The sequence below is a fragment of the Dermacentor silvarum genome, chromosome 6 (genome assembly GCF_013339745.2).
Source record: "Dermacentor silvarum isolate Dsil-2018 chromosome 6, BIME_Dsil_1.4, whole genome shotgun sequence".
Classification (NCBI taxonomy): Eukaryota; Metazoa; Arthropoda; class Arachnida; order Ixodida; family Ixodidae; genus Dermacentor; species Dermacentor silvarum.
This window is the reverse complement of record NC_051159.1, coordinates 80,240,010-80,261,276: the sequence shown is the minus strand read 5'-3', so window position 1 is coordinate 80,261,276 and position 21,267 is coordinate 80,240,010. Positions and strand designations below refer to the sequence as shown.

The following is a 21,267-nucleotide window of genomic DNA, read 5'->3' as shown; positions in this document are numbered from 1 at the left end:
AGAGTTTTTGCTGCGCTGAACGAGCCATAAGAGATTTACCGTGTCAAGGGGACACAGTAGTAGAAGACCGGATGCTTAATTACATGTTCAGTTGGAAGTGATAAAAATTAAGCAAACTCAACTCGAGTTGACATCTGCGTAAGGCGAAGCATGCTTGGATTGGTAGATAATGGTTGTCACGACTCATAAATATATCTATGTTGAAAGTCACACAGCTTAACATAATACATGTTTCACGAGAGCGTTCCAGGAGCAACCCGAGCAGAGCGGGACCGTACTCGAGCATATCCTTGCGCGACCTCAGATCTAGAGTAATGTGTGTTTGGCATTTGATGCAAAGCAGAATCTCAAGATAAATTGTGAATTAATTATGCAGTTCTACGCACTTTCTTTCGGGGCACAAAATGATTAATTCAGGAAAAAGCCATGTACGATGACTGTACAAACCGCGGTTCCTTTCTTTTCTTTGCTGGCTGCTTCTTTAGAATGTGCTATTTTCGGGGTCGGCCCACGAGAACGGCCAGATACACAACAAAAATTGGGTTGGCTCGGACGAGAATGCTCCATATTATGTTTACCTTGGTTGTACAGGGTAAACACTCATCCCACCTACTTGTGTGTCCTGCGTGCTGTGTTGCACTTCTATGGCAAAATAAACATCATCCGTCCAGTCCAGCAGTCAACCATTCTTCGCGCAGCATGGACTTTCTACTATACGCATCCCACACTGGGTCACCTCTGCTGGGTTGACTAGGTGGGAACATTTTAAACCGAGTTTGGCTTACCTTTGTTTGCTCTATTGCAAAATATTCTAAACGAAAACCCTAAATCAGGCTAGAGGATTCAGCGGTGTCACACTTGCCGGCAGTGGCGCGGCCCTGGCGTCACCTTTTGTTCAGTTTGATAAAGCTAGAAAAATCGTTGAGGGCACGCACGAACGACAGCGCATGCGCGTGGGAGCACGCGAACCCGTGCCAGTTTTCATTAGGCAAAATACCCAAGAGTGAAGCGAACGAGTAATATAGTGAAACTTGCCAGTCTCTGGCGTTGTGCTTCTCTCTGGGTACACCCCGGCAAGAACGATAGATAGATAGATAGATAGATAGATAGATAGATAGATAGATAGATAGATAGATAGATAGATAGATAAACAGGAACAGCCATGACTTTGCATTTCAACTTTAATGCGTCCTATACAAACTAAAATAGTGGCACACATCGACAAAGAATGCCAGTAACGATGTTTCACACAACCTATAACCGAACTCGGTTCAACAACGTCGTAACTAGCAAATCTTTGATTTACGAAGGGCAGCAGTGGGTTATGACTTTCTAAATAGCGTGATCATTGAACTCTCTCACAAACAACTAAGCAATAAAGTGTTATTGGCAACGTAAACTTGAAAAAGGCCTTCTAAAACTCAAAACACACAAAAATGCGAATAATCTTTGACACGTGAGCGAGGCTGATTTCACATTATTCACATATTTACAATGTCACGAGAGTGCTCCATGCACTGTAGCGTACTGGAAGCTTGACTTGAGCACGCACAATCTTTATATTAGTATTCAGGCAGGACCCTCTAGGACTATCAGTAGGAGGTAGAACTGACAGACGCGCCAACAAGCAACAAGAATCCGGGTTTAGTTCGAAGTATGCGCTTGATATACACCTTGCATGCGTTATTTAACTTTTTTCACCTGCAACATATTGTTCGTGGAGGTTAGCATCGTGAGTGATTCATTGAACCAAAAGACAATGCGCATATTTGTCTGCGTTAAGGTAAACATTCGTAAAGAACTTACACTACAAGTGAAATGAAGCACATCCTGGACTATCTCTACCTTTAACCCGACATTCACAGACAAAATCGTGCAGGCAGAACCTAACCTGTGCAACGAAAAAAAAATATTTTGTGTCTCTCATTAATGACAGGTATATGTTTTGTCACTAACTGAACGCTAAATGCCATCAACAAACTAGAAACAAATGAATGACGTACTTATAAGCACGTTTTCTGGGCTGCCAAGTGACCGCACTTCTTGATAAGCGATAACAAAATATTCTTTTTCTATAATCGCACGCGTATGGAAGGAGTTCGGATGCAGGTAAAAGGAAATGCCCTGATGACAAAAAATATGTGCGTTTCGATGTACAAATTCTTGGGTCACCAACTTCTTCCGAATGCCTGACAGAACCTCGGGCGTGCCGGGCGCTGATCTCAGATAGTGTTCATAACGAGGTTGTCTACTAAAGTCTCGTATAGCATGTTGTACTAGACACAGAGAGTACTACTACACCATTGACCGTTCGTTTAAGAACGAGAGAGTGCAATCATATTGCTTCGAAAAGCTGTAGCAAGTCCAGTTGAAGCCAGAATACGTTTGATTGTGACGGCTGCGTGGGTACTATAATGTATAGCGTATTCATCCAGTGGCCGTTTTGCGTATGCACTCATTGAATTTTCTATTCTTATCATCCTTTGTTATCAGCGCAGTTGCCGTCGCTGTCGCCAGAATCGGCCACTCGAGGCGACGGTTATTAAGAAATTAAAAATGGGAAATGACATGAAACTTTACAAAATAAGACCTCTGCGCCGCATATGTGGCAGCTTGTAAAGTGTGACGTACATGTTCCTGCAGTTGGAAGTGCTGCTATCATATCGAATATTTCCACCTCATCAAATGTAAGTGGCCTATGTAATAGAGTCACATCCACATGGCGTTTGAGTCTTGCATGCGCGCACGTCTACAATGTTTCTTCAAATAGCAAGTTCTCCGCCGGTTTTGTTAAACACACATATAGCAGGCACCGGAAACTTGATTTTCTCGATGTCTCACAGAACGCACAAGAGCTAGTGGCGTCAAGGTGAGTTCTCCGCCTCCTTTGCTAAACGTATGCGGGATAAGCACTGGTGGCTCGGTTCTTACGCAGTCTCACAGCAAACACAAACACACACAGCAGCGTCGTCGCAATGGTGCGCCATCACCGGTGGTCGACGTCGCTCTCGTATGTCCCGAAGTAGGCCGTAGACCGCGACATGGTGTTGTACATGGAGGGTGGGCCCATCATCTTCGAGCCCGGGTGGTACGCGAGGGGCACCGCGTACGGCGGGAAGCATGTGCACGTGCTAGGCGGCGGCTTGAGGCACGTGCACTTCGCCGGGTGCCCATTAACAATGGGCATGGGTCCCGTAGTGGACGCGTAGTGGCCGTGCGGCCGCGAGCGCCTCAATCGCACGATGCAGATCACCATGATCAGGATGCACACGAAGGCGACCACGCCCGCCACGATGCCGATTATCATCGTGTCCACCTTGGTGAGCACGCTCTGGCCGTTCGACTGGCGGGGCCGCGCGGTCGTTGGCGCCTCGAAGATGATATCGGGCTCCTTCCGATGCGGAGGCGAGGTCTTGCGGACGATGTTGTTGTTGATCGGCGTGGTGGAGGTCCGCGTCGTTGGCACGCCTCCAGCTGTGGTCACCTTGTTGAGTCGGTTGGACGTGGCCGACATCTCCTCGTTCTCCTCGTCATTGGCTTCATCGTCGCAGAAGAGGTCGTCCATCTGCAGGTTAACAACGAGGATCTTGTTCAGGTGATGAGGCTCGACGCACGCCAGGTCGATGAGCGCCGAGTTGTTGCCCTCCTCCTTGTCGTCATCTTCGCGCGTTGTCTTGTGGTCTTGGATCCATCGCCAGAGTGGAATGAGATTGCAGTCACACGTGATGGGGTTCTGCTGGATGCCTTCGATCTTCAACACAGCCTGCTTGCTGGACAGCGCGGTAAGCAGCTGAGGATTGATCCTCTTGATCTGGTTGTAGTTCACGTTCACAACGCGTTTAGTGGACAGCGGCAGAGGCAGGAATATCGTCGTCGGCAGGTCGGAGATGCTCGTGTCGGAAATGGTTACCCACAACTCGCGGCCGCGTATCCCGGCAAATGCGCTCGAGGACAGCCCATTGATGGCTTTGCCAGTAACATAAAGATGGCTCAAGCGAGGGCTGTACACTTTTTGGAGCTGATCTTTGAACAAGTTGTCCTTAATCTCTATGCCGAGACTCTCAAGGCCTTCAAAAGGTTCCAGGCACTTTCGAGTTTGCAGAGCCTGCAAGTTTCCGTATCCGTACAGATTTAGCTTAGTAAGCCTGGACAAAGGATGCAGAGCTTCGCACTCGATGTGGTTTAGTCTTGGAAGCCGCGAGAAGTTAAACTCGTCAAGGTTCTTCAGATCTTGAAGGTCTCCGTTAACCAAATACGATATGGGATTGTCTGAAAGGTCTAATTTTCTTAGTTTTTTCAGATTCGACCAAGCACCAGCTGTGGCGATGCTGAGATTTGGTATTTCGTTGCCAGACAAGTCTAGAACATCTAGGAGGGTAGTTTTTTGAAAGTTATTGGGTGATAGGGCTGATATTCTGTTTCCGGACAAGTTGAGAAGCCTCAAGAACGGGCTTTCAATCAGCGGCAAGCTCCGTATGCCGGTATTTGCCAGGTGCAGAAAACGCACGCTCTTGGGCTCGGCGAGTAAAACGTGGTGAGCGTTTGTGGTAAGAGGATTGTTTGAGACATCGAGCTCTTTGATATTTACGAGAACATCTGCATTCGAAGGGAAGTCTTCAATGTGGTTGTTGGAGAAGTTCGCCTTTTCTAAGAACGAATACTGTTTTCTTAAAGCTACCGTTGGGAAGGTGCTAAACTCGTTATGAGCCAGGTTGATGCTTTCGAGCTTAAAGTCTCGAAGTCGACTAAATACGTCGGGAGAAAGTGAGCTCATGTGGTTGTAGCTGAGATCAAGGTTCAGCTGGCTGATTCCTTGAAACAGCCTGTCACCAAGGTGCGAGATCTGGTTATGCTGCAGCTCAAGATAGCGTAACTGGGTCGAATTCTGGAAGGCCCTGTCACCTACGCTACCTATTTGGTTATGTTGAAGATCCAAATGCCTGAGCCTAGGCAAATCAGCGAAATCCGAATCTTCAAGTGTGTGAAGTTTGTTGTATCCGAGTTTAAGAACTTCCAAAGACCAAATTGACCGAATTATTTCGCTCGGAAAAAAAGACAGTTTGTTGTGGCTGATGTCCAGTTTGCGAAGCCTTGGGTGCATAGTAAAAGAATCGGGATAAAGGTAAGCTATTTGATTGTGGCTTAAGTTGAGGTCTTCTATATATGTTTCTTTAGCGAAAAGCTCAGCTTTGAAAGAGTTTAAAATGTTGTTGTTAAGCTTAAGCCTCCTTAATGCGGGCAGTTGATCAAAAGTGCCAGTTCGTATTCCGCTCAACCTGTTGTAACTCAAGTCCAACGTCTTCAGTCTCGTGAGGTTAAGGAAGGCCATGGTATTCATGTCCTTGATGAAATTGCTCTTGAGCGTAAGTTCTCGAAGGTCGACGAGGCTATTCAACGCGCCTATCTTCACGTCTGTCAAGCTGTTGTAGGCCAGATCGAGGAACTGCAGCTCGCGAAGTGCCGCCAAGGGACCCGCAGGAAGGTAGCGAATCTGGTTGTTACTCAAGTCCACTCTCTTCAGCTTCTTGAGACTAGAGAATGCGTTCGCTGGTATGGAGGTCAACTTGTTCTTGCCGAGGCTTAACAACTGTAAGTTGGGGAACTCTAGCTTCAGGTCCTCCGAAACAATTCCGTTATCACCGAGGTCCAACGCCATCAGAGAGTTCTGCAGTCCGTCTAAGCTTCCCGAAGAAATTGTACTCAATTTGTTGCCCCGAAGATTGAGCGTCTCGAGGAACTGTAGGTCCCTGAAGGTGCCGTTGGGAATCTCTGTGATCAGGTTGTAGGCCAGCGACAGCTCTCGGATGCTGACACCAGCGCTGAGTACGCCGGGCGAGAGAACAGCTATCCGGTTATAGTCCAGGTGAAGCTTCTGAAGTCGTGGCAGAGAGCCGAGCAGTGCCGAGGGGAAGACTAGAAGCTGGTTGTCTTCCAGGTAGATGGCCTCGAGGCTTACCAGACCTCTGAAGGTTGCCACGTCCACCTTTCGAATCTGGTTGACGCCAAGCCTGAGTGCCCTGAGGCTCTTCATTCCGTCGAAGCTGCCCGGTTCGATCTGCGATATTTCGTTGCGACTCAGGTCGAGGTACTCGAGCCCCTTGAGGTCGGACGGCGCCGCTCCGCTGAACGAACGAATCTTGTTGGAACTCATCGTAAGCATCTTTAGAGCGGGCAACCGACGCAGAGTCGTGGTGGGAATGTGGACCATGAAATTGTTGGACAGATCGAGCGTGGTCAAGCGCTGCAGCCCGTCGAAGGCACCGGCGGGAAGGTTTTTGATTCTGTTGGAGCCCAAGTAGAGGACCTGTACTCTGGGAATGTTGGCGAAGGAGCCTTCTTCGATTTGGGATATTATGTTTTTGGTCAGGTTCAATGTCTGCAGCGCTTCCAAAGGCGGGAAGGAGTCCTTGGTGAGCTCGGGTATGCGGTTCCCGTCGAGACTGAGCCATGTGAGGGCGGGAAGGTCGATCAAGCTCGATGCCGGCACTTCTTTGAAGTCATTGTCGTTGATGTTCAACACCTGCACGATAAAAAGACAAGACGCACAACATGAGGTAATGTACAGTGGTCAATTTTTAGTTCTTTGTAGCAAAATGTGTGACAGGGCGCATGCGAAACTTTCAGGAGTAAATTAGCGCGGCAAATGTCACGAAACCATTTGCTCCATGATCGTATACATTACGAATAGATCATGAATCTAGATACGTATATTACTCGAATATAATAAATACCACGAACGTCCGATAATTTGCTAGAGAAAGCAATTGCTGCCTATCTCTGTATAGCTATAAATCGAGAGCCAGTGTCCATGTAAAGTGTGCGATAACAGCGCTTGGACGCTCACTCCTGGAGAAATGGAAACAAGTATATATGCGACATTCGTCCCACGTAAACACACACATAGCCTTCTCGAATACATGGTACCACCGTATGCGCCTTTGAAACGACCGGCCCAGTCATGCGCTGCATACTTCCTTTCCATAAGTGGCAAGATGCAATGTATGTAGTTGAGAACGAAGCCTCGCAATTTCATTCACGAAGCCTCGCAATTTCATTCCACGCTGAGAAGGAAGGAAGGAAAGAAGGAAGGAAGGAAAATAAGGTGAAAGGCAGAGAGGTTAAGCAGCTTAAGTGTCCGGTTGGCTACTCTGCACAGGGGGATGGGGTAAGGGCAGAAAAGATTAGAAAACAAGAGAAGATTAAAAAGAAAAGAAAAAGAAACGCATCAGTATGCAGCATCAATGCACATATTGCACTTCAGGCATTCGTGTGCATGTCTGTGGAACCTTCATGCTGAGAAACGTCGCATCATTTTAGGGTTGGCAGAAATTCTGCTGCAGTGATATTTTTGAGCGCCTAATGCGTTATTCAAGTGCTGGCGCGCATGCATGCGCATACACACGTACTTAAACTCAGTAAATCACACTTTTTAGTTTCTGCATGCATTCATATTTTTACATATGGAATCAAGTATTTATCATATAGGAATACAATCATAGCAGCAGGAAATCACATTGCAAGACTGGCACATAATAATATCTCTGCATGTCCGCATGCACATTTCTAATCAAGAATATGCCGTCTACTATTACAATCATATCAGCAGCAAATGTAACGTCGAACGTAGGAGGTATTAAGCATATTTACACTAATTATCTACAAGAATATGTTACAGAATTAGCAGACCAACAATTTGAGCAGAAACGCAGCTTCTGATTTAGCTGACCAGTAAAATTCCTATACCTGTATATTACAAATGAAAAGCAGCAGCCTTTCAGCGGTTTCTTCCGGCTCTGAACTCATTCACTGTAACAGCAGCACAAGCTCCCACAGCGAGCGGGCACCGTACCCGGAAATGAGGAACGAACGTAAGCAGACACTGCTAACAATTATAAAGCGTTTAATTACGCGTGCATAAAGATTAGTATCTTGCGTTACATTACAAGACGAGAACGTTTAGCAAAAATTACTGGTAACGTTTTGTGCGGCTGTTCTACGTGAGAGTATGTAGGGAATCAGAACCCTCATCTTTTTCAGTTGACTATTCGTGAAACCAAAGTCACTAATGTTCTATACAAGGAAATAAAGTTTAGCAAAGTGCCCCGAAACACGATATAAACTGAGCCAGAAAAGCGCGGGCGTCACGCGGATATTGTCGAATACTCGGGGAGCCCCCAGCCAGGCTTGCCTAACGATTACTTTCAAGGCAGACTTACGGAGTCACGCTGTGGCAGGTAAACCAGTTTTTCTGGCCGAAACGTACGACTTTGAGCCTGTGCGGAAAAACGCCGCGGTGACGGCAAAACATCGCGAGGCCGAAGGAATGCTCGCTCGCAAAAGTGGATTATGCAAAGTCGGGCCGATAGGAAATCGAGCTGCATGCATGCACGCGAGGTGTACGCGTCCCTTGAAGCGATTTGCAGCGAGGTCCGATGCCTCGGCTGGCTGGCAATTGAGTCGCACTTATCGCGTGGAAGTCGCCTGCAAGATCGCTGCAGAAGGACTATGTCTCGCCGAAGAACTTTAGAAACCGAAGCCGATGTTAGAAAACGTCATGGCGGATGTTTCCAGGGCTTAGTACACGATACGGATCACGAAATGAATTACACACGTAAGATAAGCACACTCGTGTGCGCGTGTTATTTTATTTATTGTTTCTAATCTGCAACAAGAAGATATACTATACTGGTAACTGTTGAAGTTTGAAATGAGAATAAACGCCAGTAAAGCGAAATTGCGTGCGATCTTAGACTAACGTGGAATGGTGGTACAACAATTGAGAGAGACACACAGAGAGAGAGAGAGAGAGAGAGGAGAAATAAGAAATGAAAGGTAGCTCTGAGGTTAACCAGTTCAACTGTCCGGTTGGCTGCATTGCACTTGCAAGAAATGGAATAGGTAAGGAAAGATGAGGAGAAAAAATATATATAAAAAAATCTGTCCGCACAAACACGATAAAGGCGCCTAACGATGATTACAGTCTTGCAATAAGTGAATTGCTGTTGTGCACTTTAAAAATATTTTGGTCAAAATAACAGGATGCGAAAAGGCCAACTATATTAGAGGATATTGGGCAGTTATCATAAGTTTTGCTTTGAAGCTTTAGTGATCAGATATACCAACGAACAACCTTGTACCATGGTCGTTTCCCCATGATGCATTTACGAATTATGCGTTATAACGGTGAGGTTGGCTCCACGTAACATAAAACATACCCACGTACCCACGTACTACCGAAAACTCACGCTAACGTGTCTCGGGCTGACTGTTACGAATGATTAAATTCAAATAGGCGAAGAGAAACTTCGAGATTAGTTGAACTATTTTGTAGCGTGAGCTACACTGGCCGAGGTTGAGCAGTTTCGCGTGGCTCCTGGAGAGCCGTGCTGCGCATGCGCGAGGAGCAGTGACGTCACACGGCACTCAGCAAGCGCACCGGGCGTTTGCCCGGCGTTTGATCGTTTGCGCTGTGAGAAGGAGAGCGAAATTGCTGCTCAGCGGCGCAGAAGAGCGGAGAAGCTTAACTCATCGGATCCCGAAGTAGTTGCCTGGCAATTAGCGGTTGAGCGTAGGAAGAACGAACAGAAGAAGGCTAAACGTGTTGCGGAGACACCGGAGCAAATGGAGGAACGTCTAGCAAAGCGGCGTCGCCAGGAGGCTGAGCGACGTACGTGCCCGACCATCTCAGCAGCAGCAACAGGACGCCGTCGATGACGTCAAGGCTCGCCGATTGACTGACTATACGGTGAAACTTAGCGAAAGAGCAAGTGCGACTCGGACCTTCGAGACGGACTTCGTAAACAATCCGTTTGGATATGTGTGGGACGTGTGTGAAAGACTGTGGCACATGAAAGACTTGACGCCGGTAAGTAGTGCCATGTATGAAACATTGAGTTTAGCGGCGCCGCCTGAGTGGAGTGAAACCGCGGCGCGGCTTTGTACAACGTGCAAGAACTTTCTCGTTAAGCAGAAGATTCCGCTCTTTAGCGTTACCAATGGGTATTGTTAGCAGCCCATGCCACCAGGTCTACCGGTTCGGAAAGATGTGGCCGACTTAGCTCACGCTACGTATATCCTGGCATAGCCGAGCTAAGCCACTGCTAATTTTTTACCCTGCGGGAAGATTTAAATAGAAGACAGATTCCTGTTAAGGTACGCTGTTTATCTTTGCTAATGGTCGAAGTTGTCCCGAATTTGGAAGTTTGTCTGGAGCGTTCGACTCTAGCACAATAAATGTCCTTGTTTGTCAACGTCTTTTTTTTTTTTTCATTTTTAGTCGCCGAAGTACAGATATATCAAGCTTCTGTAAAGTCCTATTTCTGTGCACCTTAGTTCTAAGAGGTGCGTACAAGAGAGAGAGAGAGAGAGAGAGAGAGAAAAGTAAATTCTGGGGTTTTACGTGCCAAAATCACGATCTGATTATGAGGCACATCGTAGTGGGGAGGCGCCGGATTATATTTTGACCCCCTGGGGTTCTTCAACGTGCACCCGATGCACGGTACACGATCGTTTTTGTATTTCGCCCCCATCGGAATGCGGCCGCTGCTGCCTGGACCAAACCCGCGACCTCGAGCTTAGCAGTGCAACGCCATAGTTACTGGGCTACCGTGACGGGTAGGAGAGAGAGGGAGAGAACGGACTGTACTTGTTAAAATATGCCCAGAGAGACCAACGAAAGTTCGCCGGACAGCTTCGGCATACCTGCCAGAACATAAGCGATTATCCTGTCGTCAAGAAGAACAGTGCGTGCTTGCTCGAACGGTGAGACCAAGTGCGCGAGAGCCAAGTGTTGAGACCTCTCTGCGTTATGGGAGCCAATTGGCGAGTGAAAAAGTGGAGCAAGGGATTGCGGCAAGTGAACGCGTCGATGCATCGATCGCGCGGACAGCGCAGGTCAACGGGTCGGTCATCTTACTGTCGCGAACTCGACCCCATTTTCGAGGAAGATAATCGCCTGTCGCCGCCATCCTGCCTTGCGCGAACGTTTTGCGATGCGAGGAAGGAGCATCGGCTCGATCGTTGTGTCCTCAGTCTCAACGGAGCAACACCACAGAGACATTTGGCAGTGTGTTTTCTTCTTCTTCTTTATTATTATGAACATCTGTTCGCTCTCGTATGCGTATGTAGCGCCGCAGTGCGTTGAATGGCCTCACCTATAGAGTGCAAAGGGCAGCCGTGCTGAGGCCCTCTGCGCGAAGCCGTCAGGCCAAGACGCTTGTCCAGCCATGTTGGGCCTCTTCGGTTGCGATATGTGGCGTGTTTCTTATTTAAAGTTTAACTGTCATGTTCCTTATTTAAGATTTCATAAATTGGGGCAGGGCTGTTTGATTTTTGAGCGTAAAGGAAGATGGCACCTTGCCTAGGCAAGGTGGTCAACAAGGCACGCGTTTAGCCTGCCTGCTGCCTTACACCGAGGAAAGGGGGATATGTACACAAAAATAAAGAAGAGAGAGAGAGAGAAAGGAACACTAGCATTCCGGGGTGCGCATCAGCTCTGAAAACAGTCGCTGAGGTCAGTTGACTCTGCAGAAAGTGGACAAATGCGCACCTTCGCCACTGAACCAGTAGGCAACGGTAGAAGCTGTATATGCTTGATATACATTTTCCGGACAACACGCGCGGTAATTCGTGGGCGCAAATCTAAAGAGGCACAATTATTCAGCCGCGTGCCAATGACGTACACTTGTATGAACTTAACAGAACTTATGCTTTGTTAGAGGATATGTGACAGGAAGTTGGCGAGGAGGCGTGAATATAAAAACACCTCTGCGTCACAGATACCTTCTCCGAGCTACACACACACACACACATTTTAAATGTGAAGTTATTTTAGCAGGACAGAAAATTGAACAAGTCGGCATTGACTGAGTCTAACGCACTGTAGCACGACAGACATGACACAAGATGAAGGAAACGCACAGGCGAGGCGCTAAAGTCGCGACTAAGGTTTACTGGAAGAAATGAAACGTTTACGTGCGTAAATGATGCCGGGTATGAACTTCGTCATCTTATTTTCATCATCTTTAAAGATATACCTATCTCTTCACGCACTCCTGCATGCTGAGCATTCAGTTCGTATACTTAAAGGGGAAAAGAAAAACTCAATTTTCGAGGCGGACGTTCTAAACGCTAAAGAGATTCGTTTTTCCGTTGAGAGTATACAAAGCGAAGCTGTGTGTGCATTCGCAGGAGAGTGAACTGGTGAATGTGTAGCTAGCGGGCAACGTGCGTGGCCGAGTCTTCGGGACGATGAAACCAGGCCGGCAGCGTGAGCGCAAGAAATTTGTTTTTTTCCCGCCCCTGGCTACCGGCGCCGCTAACGACGCAAAGTGCTGCGCGTGGCCATTGCCCAGCAATCATCGTGGAGAAAACGAGAGCGCCAGTGGCGAGCGCGCGGGACAAATGGGATGAGAATACACGAACTCGTGGCTCACTCATTGCCTTCGGAAAGCCTTCGAGGTCGCGAGCCCCACTCGCGGCGTCCTCCGCTCAAGCCAGTATACGATTAGCGTTACTTGAGTGGTTTTTTTTCGAGAAGAATACGACGTATAGGCAGCGCTGTGTTAACAAAACGCACAATTATCTCGCGTCAACAAGGCCTTTGAAAAAAGGCGGTTTGCTTCCTTGCTTTCCTTTCGTTCATTCCAAATATATCGTCACTCTGTTTCCGATGAGGATGAAAACTGAAATTGCTTCAAACTCAAAGGTAACTCCTTAGTTAGATCAATATGTCGCAGTTGAGAATAACCTGCGGTTGTGGCATACCGTCACCGAGTAGAAGCTGGCCGGCTGGGTTCCCGACAGTGGAGTTGTTAAAGGCCGTATCTGAGATTTCTCTTCCCCGATGGACAGAATTGACTTTTCACCGCTGCAGTCTCCGGAAAACAGATCGATCGATCAATAAATAAATAAATAAATAAATAAATAAATAAATAAATAAATAAATAAATAAATAAATAAATAAATCAAGAAAGCCCACATCGGTCCTTTGTTTGACCAATTAATATATTGTTTCTGGAGCATCGATCAATCACTAGACCAATCATTCAGTCATGCAATCAATTAAGCAATCAATCAATCAAAACGTTCATGTTGGTTCTGTGTTTGACCAATGAATATATTGTTTATGGAGCGCCGGTACGTACACGCACGAATCAGCGAATTGGAAAAAAGAAAAAAAAAGAAAAAAAAAGGAGGTCCAGCTATACATAAAGGCCGTTTATATCTCTGAAATTTTTCTGCAGCAATAATCAAAGGGTGCAACAGCCGCGGTGGCTCAGTGTAGCTTTGCCGCTGAGCAGGAGTTCGCGGAGATGATTCCCTGCCGCGATGATACATAAGACGGCGAAATAATTAAAAAGGAGGAAAACAACAGCAAGCTATAGTGTACCACGCTTAGAGTACACGCTGTGGCCTTCGCAACGGCGTCCCTCCTATCCACCTGTGCTGCTTGGATACATTATACTATACCCTCTGATGTTTAAGGAAAAGTTTAAGAGCCAATATATATCTCGTCTCGAGAGGAACCACTTGCCATTTCATTTATGAGAGTCCCTTCTGTTACGCAATACCGCGCATCCCGGGTGCATGGACCGACGTTTTATCTTTTCCCTCTATATATGCAGTCAAACAAACGAATCAACACTTAAGTAACAAACAGCGCCTATAGGATGTCAATGGCACACCCACGGCGCTGTTGCATCTCAACTGAGGCCTCCTACATAATAATAATAAAAGAAATCTGGGTTTCTTTTCAGTACTTTGCCCCTCTAGCCTGTCTTAGCCTCCGAGACCAACCGGTTTCGCAACTCTTACTGTATCTTCACAAGTGCATGCGAGAAGCCGACGCATGCCGTGAAATGGTTTCCTTACACTACGCCGCGTGAGGTCCACGCCCTTCACAGCGAAAAGAAAGAGGAAAACTCCTAACGGCGAACAGCTTAGCGAGCACATTTTTTTTTTTTTTTTGCAGCGATGGTATCTCATCTCTGTTGTTTGTTTTCGTTGAGCGCAGTTGATGTGTGTACCTTGGAGCGGGGCGTGTGCTTCGCGCGCCACTTAAGCGCCGAACGTGTTTAACTCGCGCAGGAAAAAAACACAAAATGTCTCCAGCCGGGGCAGATAAATCGTGTAAAGGGGGGTGCCGTGCTATTTTAGCCCATTTAAGCAGCTGGTGAAAGAGTGGTTCTCCCGAGTTGAACTTACGGACTACGCCAAGGTGAACCGTTGAATTTACAGACTTATAAGCCAAGTTGAACTTTGTAGCCCAGTCACCTCGGGTTTCTAGATGCGCGGCAAATCTATGGCTCCCTACTTCTGGGCCCGAAGTCGTGATTTCGACTAGCGGTCGTGGCATCAGGCGCTTGTGGGGGTTTGCGTGCGCTTATAGGCTTATATGCACGTTATAGAACCGCAGATGGTCAGAATCCGAAGCCCTACATTACGGGCTGTTGACAGGCCCATTGCTGCTTCGGGCCGGTAAATCAATCAATCAATCAATCAATCAATCAATCAATCAATCAATCAATCAATCAACAGATAAGTGTCACAACAAATTAAACAAATGAATCAACGGTTCGATCGATCAATCAAACCATGAAGCCGGTGAGCGACCCCAAACAAAACGGCGAAACGAGGAGGAACTCGCCATACGACAGAACACTCAGACCACCGACCGAGACGCGGACAATTTAGACTGGCGCACGGAGCAAGAGACTGGCGTATGCACGCTTGCAAAACCCGACAAGTGGGCTCGAAAAACGCTTCGGCCCACCCCAGAGCGTGTGGCACGCACCGGGAAATTGGAGGCGGCCCAGGACATGCCGTGACGGGGGAAATATTGAGCGACGACCGTATGATGAACGCGCAATACAGCGGGGCCTCATGCACGTTGTTGAACCGATTGGCCGTTTTATTGCCCTCCTCCGTTGAGGACTGCTGCTGTGACGGACGTGCTGTGAAATCGAGTGATCCGGCTTCGGCCACGGCGCAACGGCCGCGCACGTAATAGCGGCGGGCACTCTGATTATCATATTATTTTGCGTGTCGAGGCCATCGCACACAATGTCGATTGCCCTCTTGGTTCCGTAAGAAGAAGAGGGCCAAGTGGCGAACGGCACATGTCAGGGCTCGGCGCCCTAGCTGGCTCAACCTGTGTCACATAATACGCAAGCACAGCTTCCGATCGGATGGCGTAGCAAAGACGGTATTTGTCGTGGTAACACTTTCGCGCAGCCGCTCTCTAATTTCGGGTCCGTGATCGCCGTCTCATGTAATGCGGTTGGCCGTTAAATAATTTGACCATTTTATAACATAGAGTGTCTGCGTAGAACTGCGTATCATGGGTGCAAGGTGTATGTTTGAACTTTCGCAATTTCTAATCTCACGTGAATTACGGCATTATTATTACTGTTATTATTATTATTATTTTTTTTTGATGCAACCTTACACTTTTCGGCTCACACTAAGCGTGTTGCAATGCGGGGTATGCGCTCTCTTGGTTCTGTATGCAGACTATCGAGAGAATTCAAGTCTCCTACACCGTTCCGCAAATTATACACAACCATTTGTCTTCCTCAACTCGAATATGCGTCGGTCGTCTGGAATGGCTCTTCTAAATCCAACAGTGACATTATAGATCGTGTCCAGAAAAAGTTTCTAAGCATATATAATCACCGCTTTGCAAACCAGGACATTGCACCCTGTACTAGCACTGTTGGATTGTTGTCATTGCCTTCACTTCGCGACCGACGTAATCGCGCTGACCTTCTGTTTCTCTTTAAACTCCTTCATGGTAACCTCACATGTCCCGAACTTCTCAGCTGTGTCATGTTCCGCATCCCACGCAAGATCACCAGAGAACATAGACCTTTCCATGTTCCTGCCTGTCATCACGAACACTCAACTGTCCACAGAATACAGAATCTTTATAACGCTTACTTTCGTGAACTTGATATCTTTCATAATTCCTTGTCATCGTTCTTTTCCGAGCTTTGCCTTGTATTATAATTTCATGTATTGTTCAAGCGCCCTTCTCCTCCTTTTTCTTTTGTATTTACTTTGCGCTTCGTTGTCCGTACTCTCTTCTTTTCAGAATTTTTATTTTTATTCATTTATTTTTTAATGATTTTTCCCTGAGTGTCTTGTTTTTGCTTTGTAATGTATGCGTGCGCCAGCACTCAGACCTTAGGGTTGTTCCTGGGCACGTTAAATAAACATGATTGATTGATTATTATTATTATTATTATTATTATTATTATTATTATTATTATTATTATTATTATTATTATTATTATTATTATTATTATTATTGTCATTGTTGTTGTTATTCTTGTTGTTATTGTTGTTACTTCAGCCGCTCAAGGCCACAGTGATGTAACCAGCGTGAAAAAGCGAGGACGTGCACACTAAACGCTGTTATACAAACGAATTCAGCCCCAAAGAGAGGAAACGATAATGCAAAAACACCCGTGTGCTTGCGTTGTAGTGCACGTTAAAGAACCCCAGGTGATCAAAATTAATCCGGAGCCCTCCACTACAGCGCGCCTCATAATCAGAACTGGTTTTGGCACGTAAAACCCCAGAAAGAAGAAGAAGAACTGCATAAAATACTGCACCCGTTGGTCCAGAAATTTCGAATATCATTTTTTTCTTATTCTTCACGGTAAGACCGTACAGATGCATAACCGCAAGAGTGCTTCTGATCACACACTCGAGGAGAAGAAAACCTTGTCTGATAAACAAAGCAAACCCGTCGGGCAACATTATTAACCACGGTCCGGCTGGCGGTAACTGCCCACCGAAAAGCCGCACAAGGAGGCGAGCATTTCGGCCCTCTTTCAACGACTGTTATATACGAACGCCAACGTCTACACAGCACGCTCCCACGAATGCGCACGCCCAAAGCCACCACCGCCGTAGGAAGGGGTGGTCGCCGGCGAAAGGTCTCAGAAAAGGCCGTTCGTGAATGCAAGTAAACACGGAGCTATGCAGTGCAGCCAGGAGGCTACACGGCTTCGCAGCGCGGCCGTGGTGGAATTTTTTCACCGCCTCGCAAGCCGCGCAGCGCGGGGCAGTATGCTTCGACGGCAACCTTGAGACGCGGCCGCTGGCTACTACGTGATGAGAGAGCGCTAGAGAGGGGCAGCCCCGACGTATAGTCGGCGGCCGGTTGACCGGCAGCGGTAGGACACAAGGCCGCAGCTTTCAATGGGCGGATACCGCCTTTCGCCGGCGACGACGACAAAAAAACGTGATCCGTGTCTCGCGCAACACACCACGGCTGTCGGCGCGCCGACAGTGCGGGGTCTTTCAGCATGCCTCGCGCCCCGTAGCCGGGCCACCCTTTGCAGTCGTTGTTGCAGCGCCGACCGCCAGCGATGAGCGTGGAAGGAAAGCGAAGCGACGTTCAAGCGAGCGCACCTCTTCTTCGAGCCGGTCGAGCGAGCGATGAGGCGCCCGCTTCTCGAGCGTGAAAGGAACGCGGGGAAGAGCTGTGTTGTAATAACGACTTGGTTTTTTTTTTATTAACCTCTCCTCACCCCCGCTTTCTTTTTCGTTAAATCAAAACAAACTCCGTGTGTTACACGGCGAAGCGTGCGGTATCAGCAACAAGTTAAGGCGATATGTGGGTTTGGAACAGTTGTTGTCACGTCAGCGCCTTCGTTTACTTTTATCTATTAAGACTGCACTGCGGCAGTTCTGAGATAGTGCGCCTACGACATAGGTCGCACTCGGCACAAGACATAGGTCGTCCTTATAGCTTATCCGTGACCTTAATTTATTCGGGAGAGTGGCTTCGCCATGCGCATTCTTTCCTTCGGATTTGAAAGCGGGCAGTTAGCAGACGTTAGGCTGTTAACAGGTTTAAGTGAGTGCCAACAAAAGACAGTGTTTCTGTGCTTATGTGGGTCACAGTTAGAATACCCATAGTTTCGTTTTTGCCTGTACGATTCGCGTAACTCAAGAGAGAAAACCTCTCGGGGATAATCTGAAATAATCGAAAAGACAATAATCTAGGTCCATGTCATCAACAAGGAGCCCCCCCCCCCCCCCCCCCTTCCCATATATGTCTCTTATTCCTTATGGAGAAAGCTGCACTTATATCCTTCAACCAGACCAGACAGAGGCATTTCCTGTATTCGGACTAAACCCTTACGCAGAAGCAATTTCGTCAGGTAAATGGAACTGACCTCCTCAAAAAGACCTCGAGTAGATGCGATAGTCTGGGGGCATCTAATCTGATACACTGAATCTCCCTCGACGCAGATAAGCTTCGACGCTGTCTCTGCGGGCTCCTGATGCCAAATACCACAACTTCGACAGCGTGATAACCAAATGCAGCTACAAAAAGGAATAGCAGGCAACCGTATACGGCCAGAACGTTGAACACTTGCTGAGCCATATAGCTTCAGGTTGAGCCTCAAAATCTCCTCCTTAGAGTCCTAAAACCTTATACAGACTCTTTTGCTGGTCAGATTAAAATTAAGAGCAGATGGGCCATTGAAGAATTCCTTAAAATCTTACCACTTACCACATATTATTGGCATATTTTGGTGATTTTATCCTCAAATTCGTCATTCGCATCGAAAAAAAAATGTCACAGTTTCGCCCTAAGGGCGAAGCAATGAATGCGATAGCAACACAGCAATGTCATACGAAGTAAGGTGAGCGGCCTTGGTAGCAATATGAATTGTAGTAAACATGAGCTGATTAAGTAAGCAGGTGTGCTGCGGCGTAAGTAGACCGACATGAAGAGAGACTCGATGACCACGAGAAGGCGCGTGTGAAACGGTGGTGTTGATGAGAAGCGCTTACCGTGGGCAGCGCGTGCGAAGGGACACACCTGTAGTGCTGCACTGCCGATCTGGGCAGCATTGCATGTGTAGCGTGCGTTGGAAAATGTGGCCCGACTATTACTAACTGAATGAACAAGCGTGGTGTGAGCGCGCACAAACAAACATGAATAGATCACACTGAATGACTGCAGCCAACGACTGTCAAAACGCTGGCAGCGCAACGTACCTTCGCCCGCGCGGTCTATCAGCGGAAACTGAGCGGCGAATGCACGGCGCATAAAGGTCAGAGCCGTGTGGAGATAAGAGACAGTGCGGTCGAACGAACGACGAGCGCGGTTGTTGGCAGCGTAGAAGTGCGCCCCCCCCCCCCCCCCCCCGCTCCCTCCGGCGCTGGCTTCCCGCTTCCTGGCTTGCGCGTGGGAGAGATAAGAGACTGTGCGGACGAGCGACGAGCGCGGTTGTTGGCAGAGAAGTGCCCCCCCCCCCCCCCCCCCTGCTCCCTCCGGCGCTGGCTTTCCGCTTCCTTGCTTGTGCGTGGGAGATTGAATGCGTTCGCTCTCCGTGATAGCGCGCGTCCCCCCACGCTTCCGCTGGGGCATACGGCGCGCGGCGAAGATTTTATCTATACGGAACCTCACGGCGACGGCGACGGCAGAAATCCGGTTGAAGTGTCCATATAATTGCTATCGCAATAAAAAAAAGGAAGTTGTAAGTGAGCAGTGAATGAGCGCGCAGCTACAAGCCAGAGAAGTGTGGATTCTGACGGCAGAGAAACAAGACGATGTAATGAATTATCAATAACACTTTTGAGATGCTTTCTAACGCCAGTAGGATGATCAAACATAAGCAATTATTTTTGACACTTAATGACATGAATTACTTGATGGCACTTAATTAATTAATTAATTAAAGCTCAATGTTGGCAATACATATGTCGCTGGCATCTCCACAGCGTTATATTGTTGACTGAATGAAACAATTACGTGAGGTGAAATGAAACCCGAGAACCAATAAGCATCTCGTCCACGCAAGAGGTATCGTCATTTGCTCAACAGCCACAACAACAAGAACAAGAACCAACAACAACACCACCACCACCACCACCACCACCACCACCACCACCACCACCACCACCACCACCACCAACAACAACAACAACAACAACAACAACAACAACAACAACAACAACAACAACAACAACAACAACAACACCAACAAAATAAAAAAATAGAATAAATAAAAGAGCATCACAAAAAATATGGCACTTTCTGAATAGTCTGCGTCCGGCCACCGAATGAAACAACTCTTCTGGCCTAGACGGAACCTTCAATATTGTTCAAGAAATAATAAAAAAAAAGGAGAGGCAGTAACTGCCGCACAGGTTTACGATACCAATAGTAGTTTTTTATATCTTCTCATTTGTCTACCTGTTCAACAACAACAACAACAAATACGAAGACAACAACGTATTTTTTGAGAAGCGTTACATCTGTCTCACATATCTCCCCGAGGTAATTACGTTCAGTTTAACGCATTCTTACGAGCGGCAGTATAGGAAAGCAAGCAGTTTATACAGAACAGCGTCGTCGGTTACCTCGAGCTTGTCGAGCCCCTTGAAGACGGCCGAGTCGACCCCCTGTATCCGGTTGTCGGACAGGTCGAGGAGGCGCAGCTCCCGCAGCGCGCGGAACTCGTTGGTGGCGAACACGGGGCTCAGCTGGTCGCCCAGCAGGTTAGAGCCCAGGTGCAGCTCCTGCAGCGAGCCGTGCACGCCCTCAAGCAGGCGCTCGCTCAGTCGCCGCACCCGGTTGTGCGACAGGTCGAGCACGCGCAGAGGCACGCCGCTCGCGGTGAACAGCTGCGCCTCGAGGTCCTGGACGCCGGCGTGCCGCTGGGAGAACCGGTGGATCCGCTGCCGGTACGGAAGCATCGGGAAGTTGCCCTGCGAGCCAGGCGGGGCCATCCGTTTTGGTTGCGTACAAACAGGATTGTATATACAGGCTGAGGTGACAACCAGCATCGACGCTAAAGGCGTCCTTCTATTCCAAGACGCCGCGACATTGGTGGAAGACGTAGTCAAGTGGATCAATTTGAACGATGCCGCGAGACCAGATGCCCTTTTTAAAGACAATGTCTTTCTTGGCAAGTTAGCCCTACGTTTCCACAACGGGTGTGCGTGTTTCTAGCCTATTTCCTCGGCCGATGCCGGGGATAATGCAGCCTAAGAATGTGGGCCAATCCCGAAGATGGTACAGTAGAAAAAAAAAGTTTAGCAGTCTGAAGATCCTCCTCCTACTCTCCTCACGCAAGGGTTGACGCGATAGAGCGCCATGCGCAGTGACTCCACCCCATTCTCACCTCCAGCTCGCTCAGGAAGGCAGTGTCCTTCGTCGACGTCAACGAGAGGTCGAATCGCCTTCCACTTTCTTTACTTGTTTTTTTTAGCTAAGGACATCCAGAATGAGAGAGA

General features: G+C 47.8%; 1 protein-coding gene across 1 annotated transcript in view; it reads right to left on the bottom strand.

Annotated features, from left to right (window-relative positions):
* Nucleotides 1-1,165: 1,165 nt before the first annotated feature.
* Nucleotides 1,166-21,267, bottom strand: part of LOC119455654 (protein artichoke) — a 71,313-nt gene continuing 51,211 nt past the window's right edge. Inside the window, exons 3-4 of the mRNA XM_037717070.2 lie at nt 20,392-20,739; nt 1,166-6,520 (exon numbers count right to left, since the gene is read on the bottom strand). Coding sequence (XP_037572998.1) covers nt 2,987-6,520; nt 20,392-20,739 — 3,882 coding nt within the window. The 3' untranslated portion in view covers nt 1,166-2,986. The remainder of the gene's footprint in view (nt 6,521-20,391; nt 20,740-21,267) is intronic.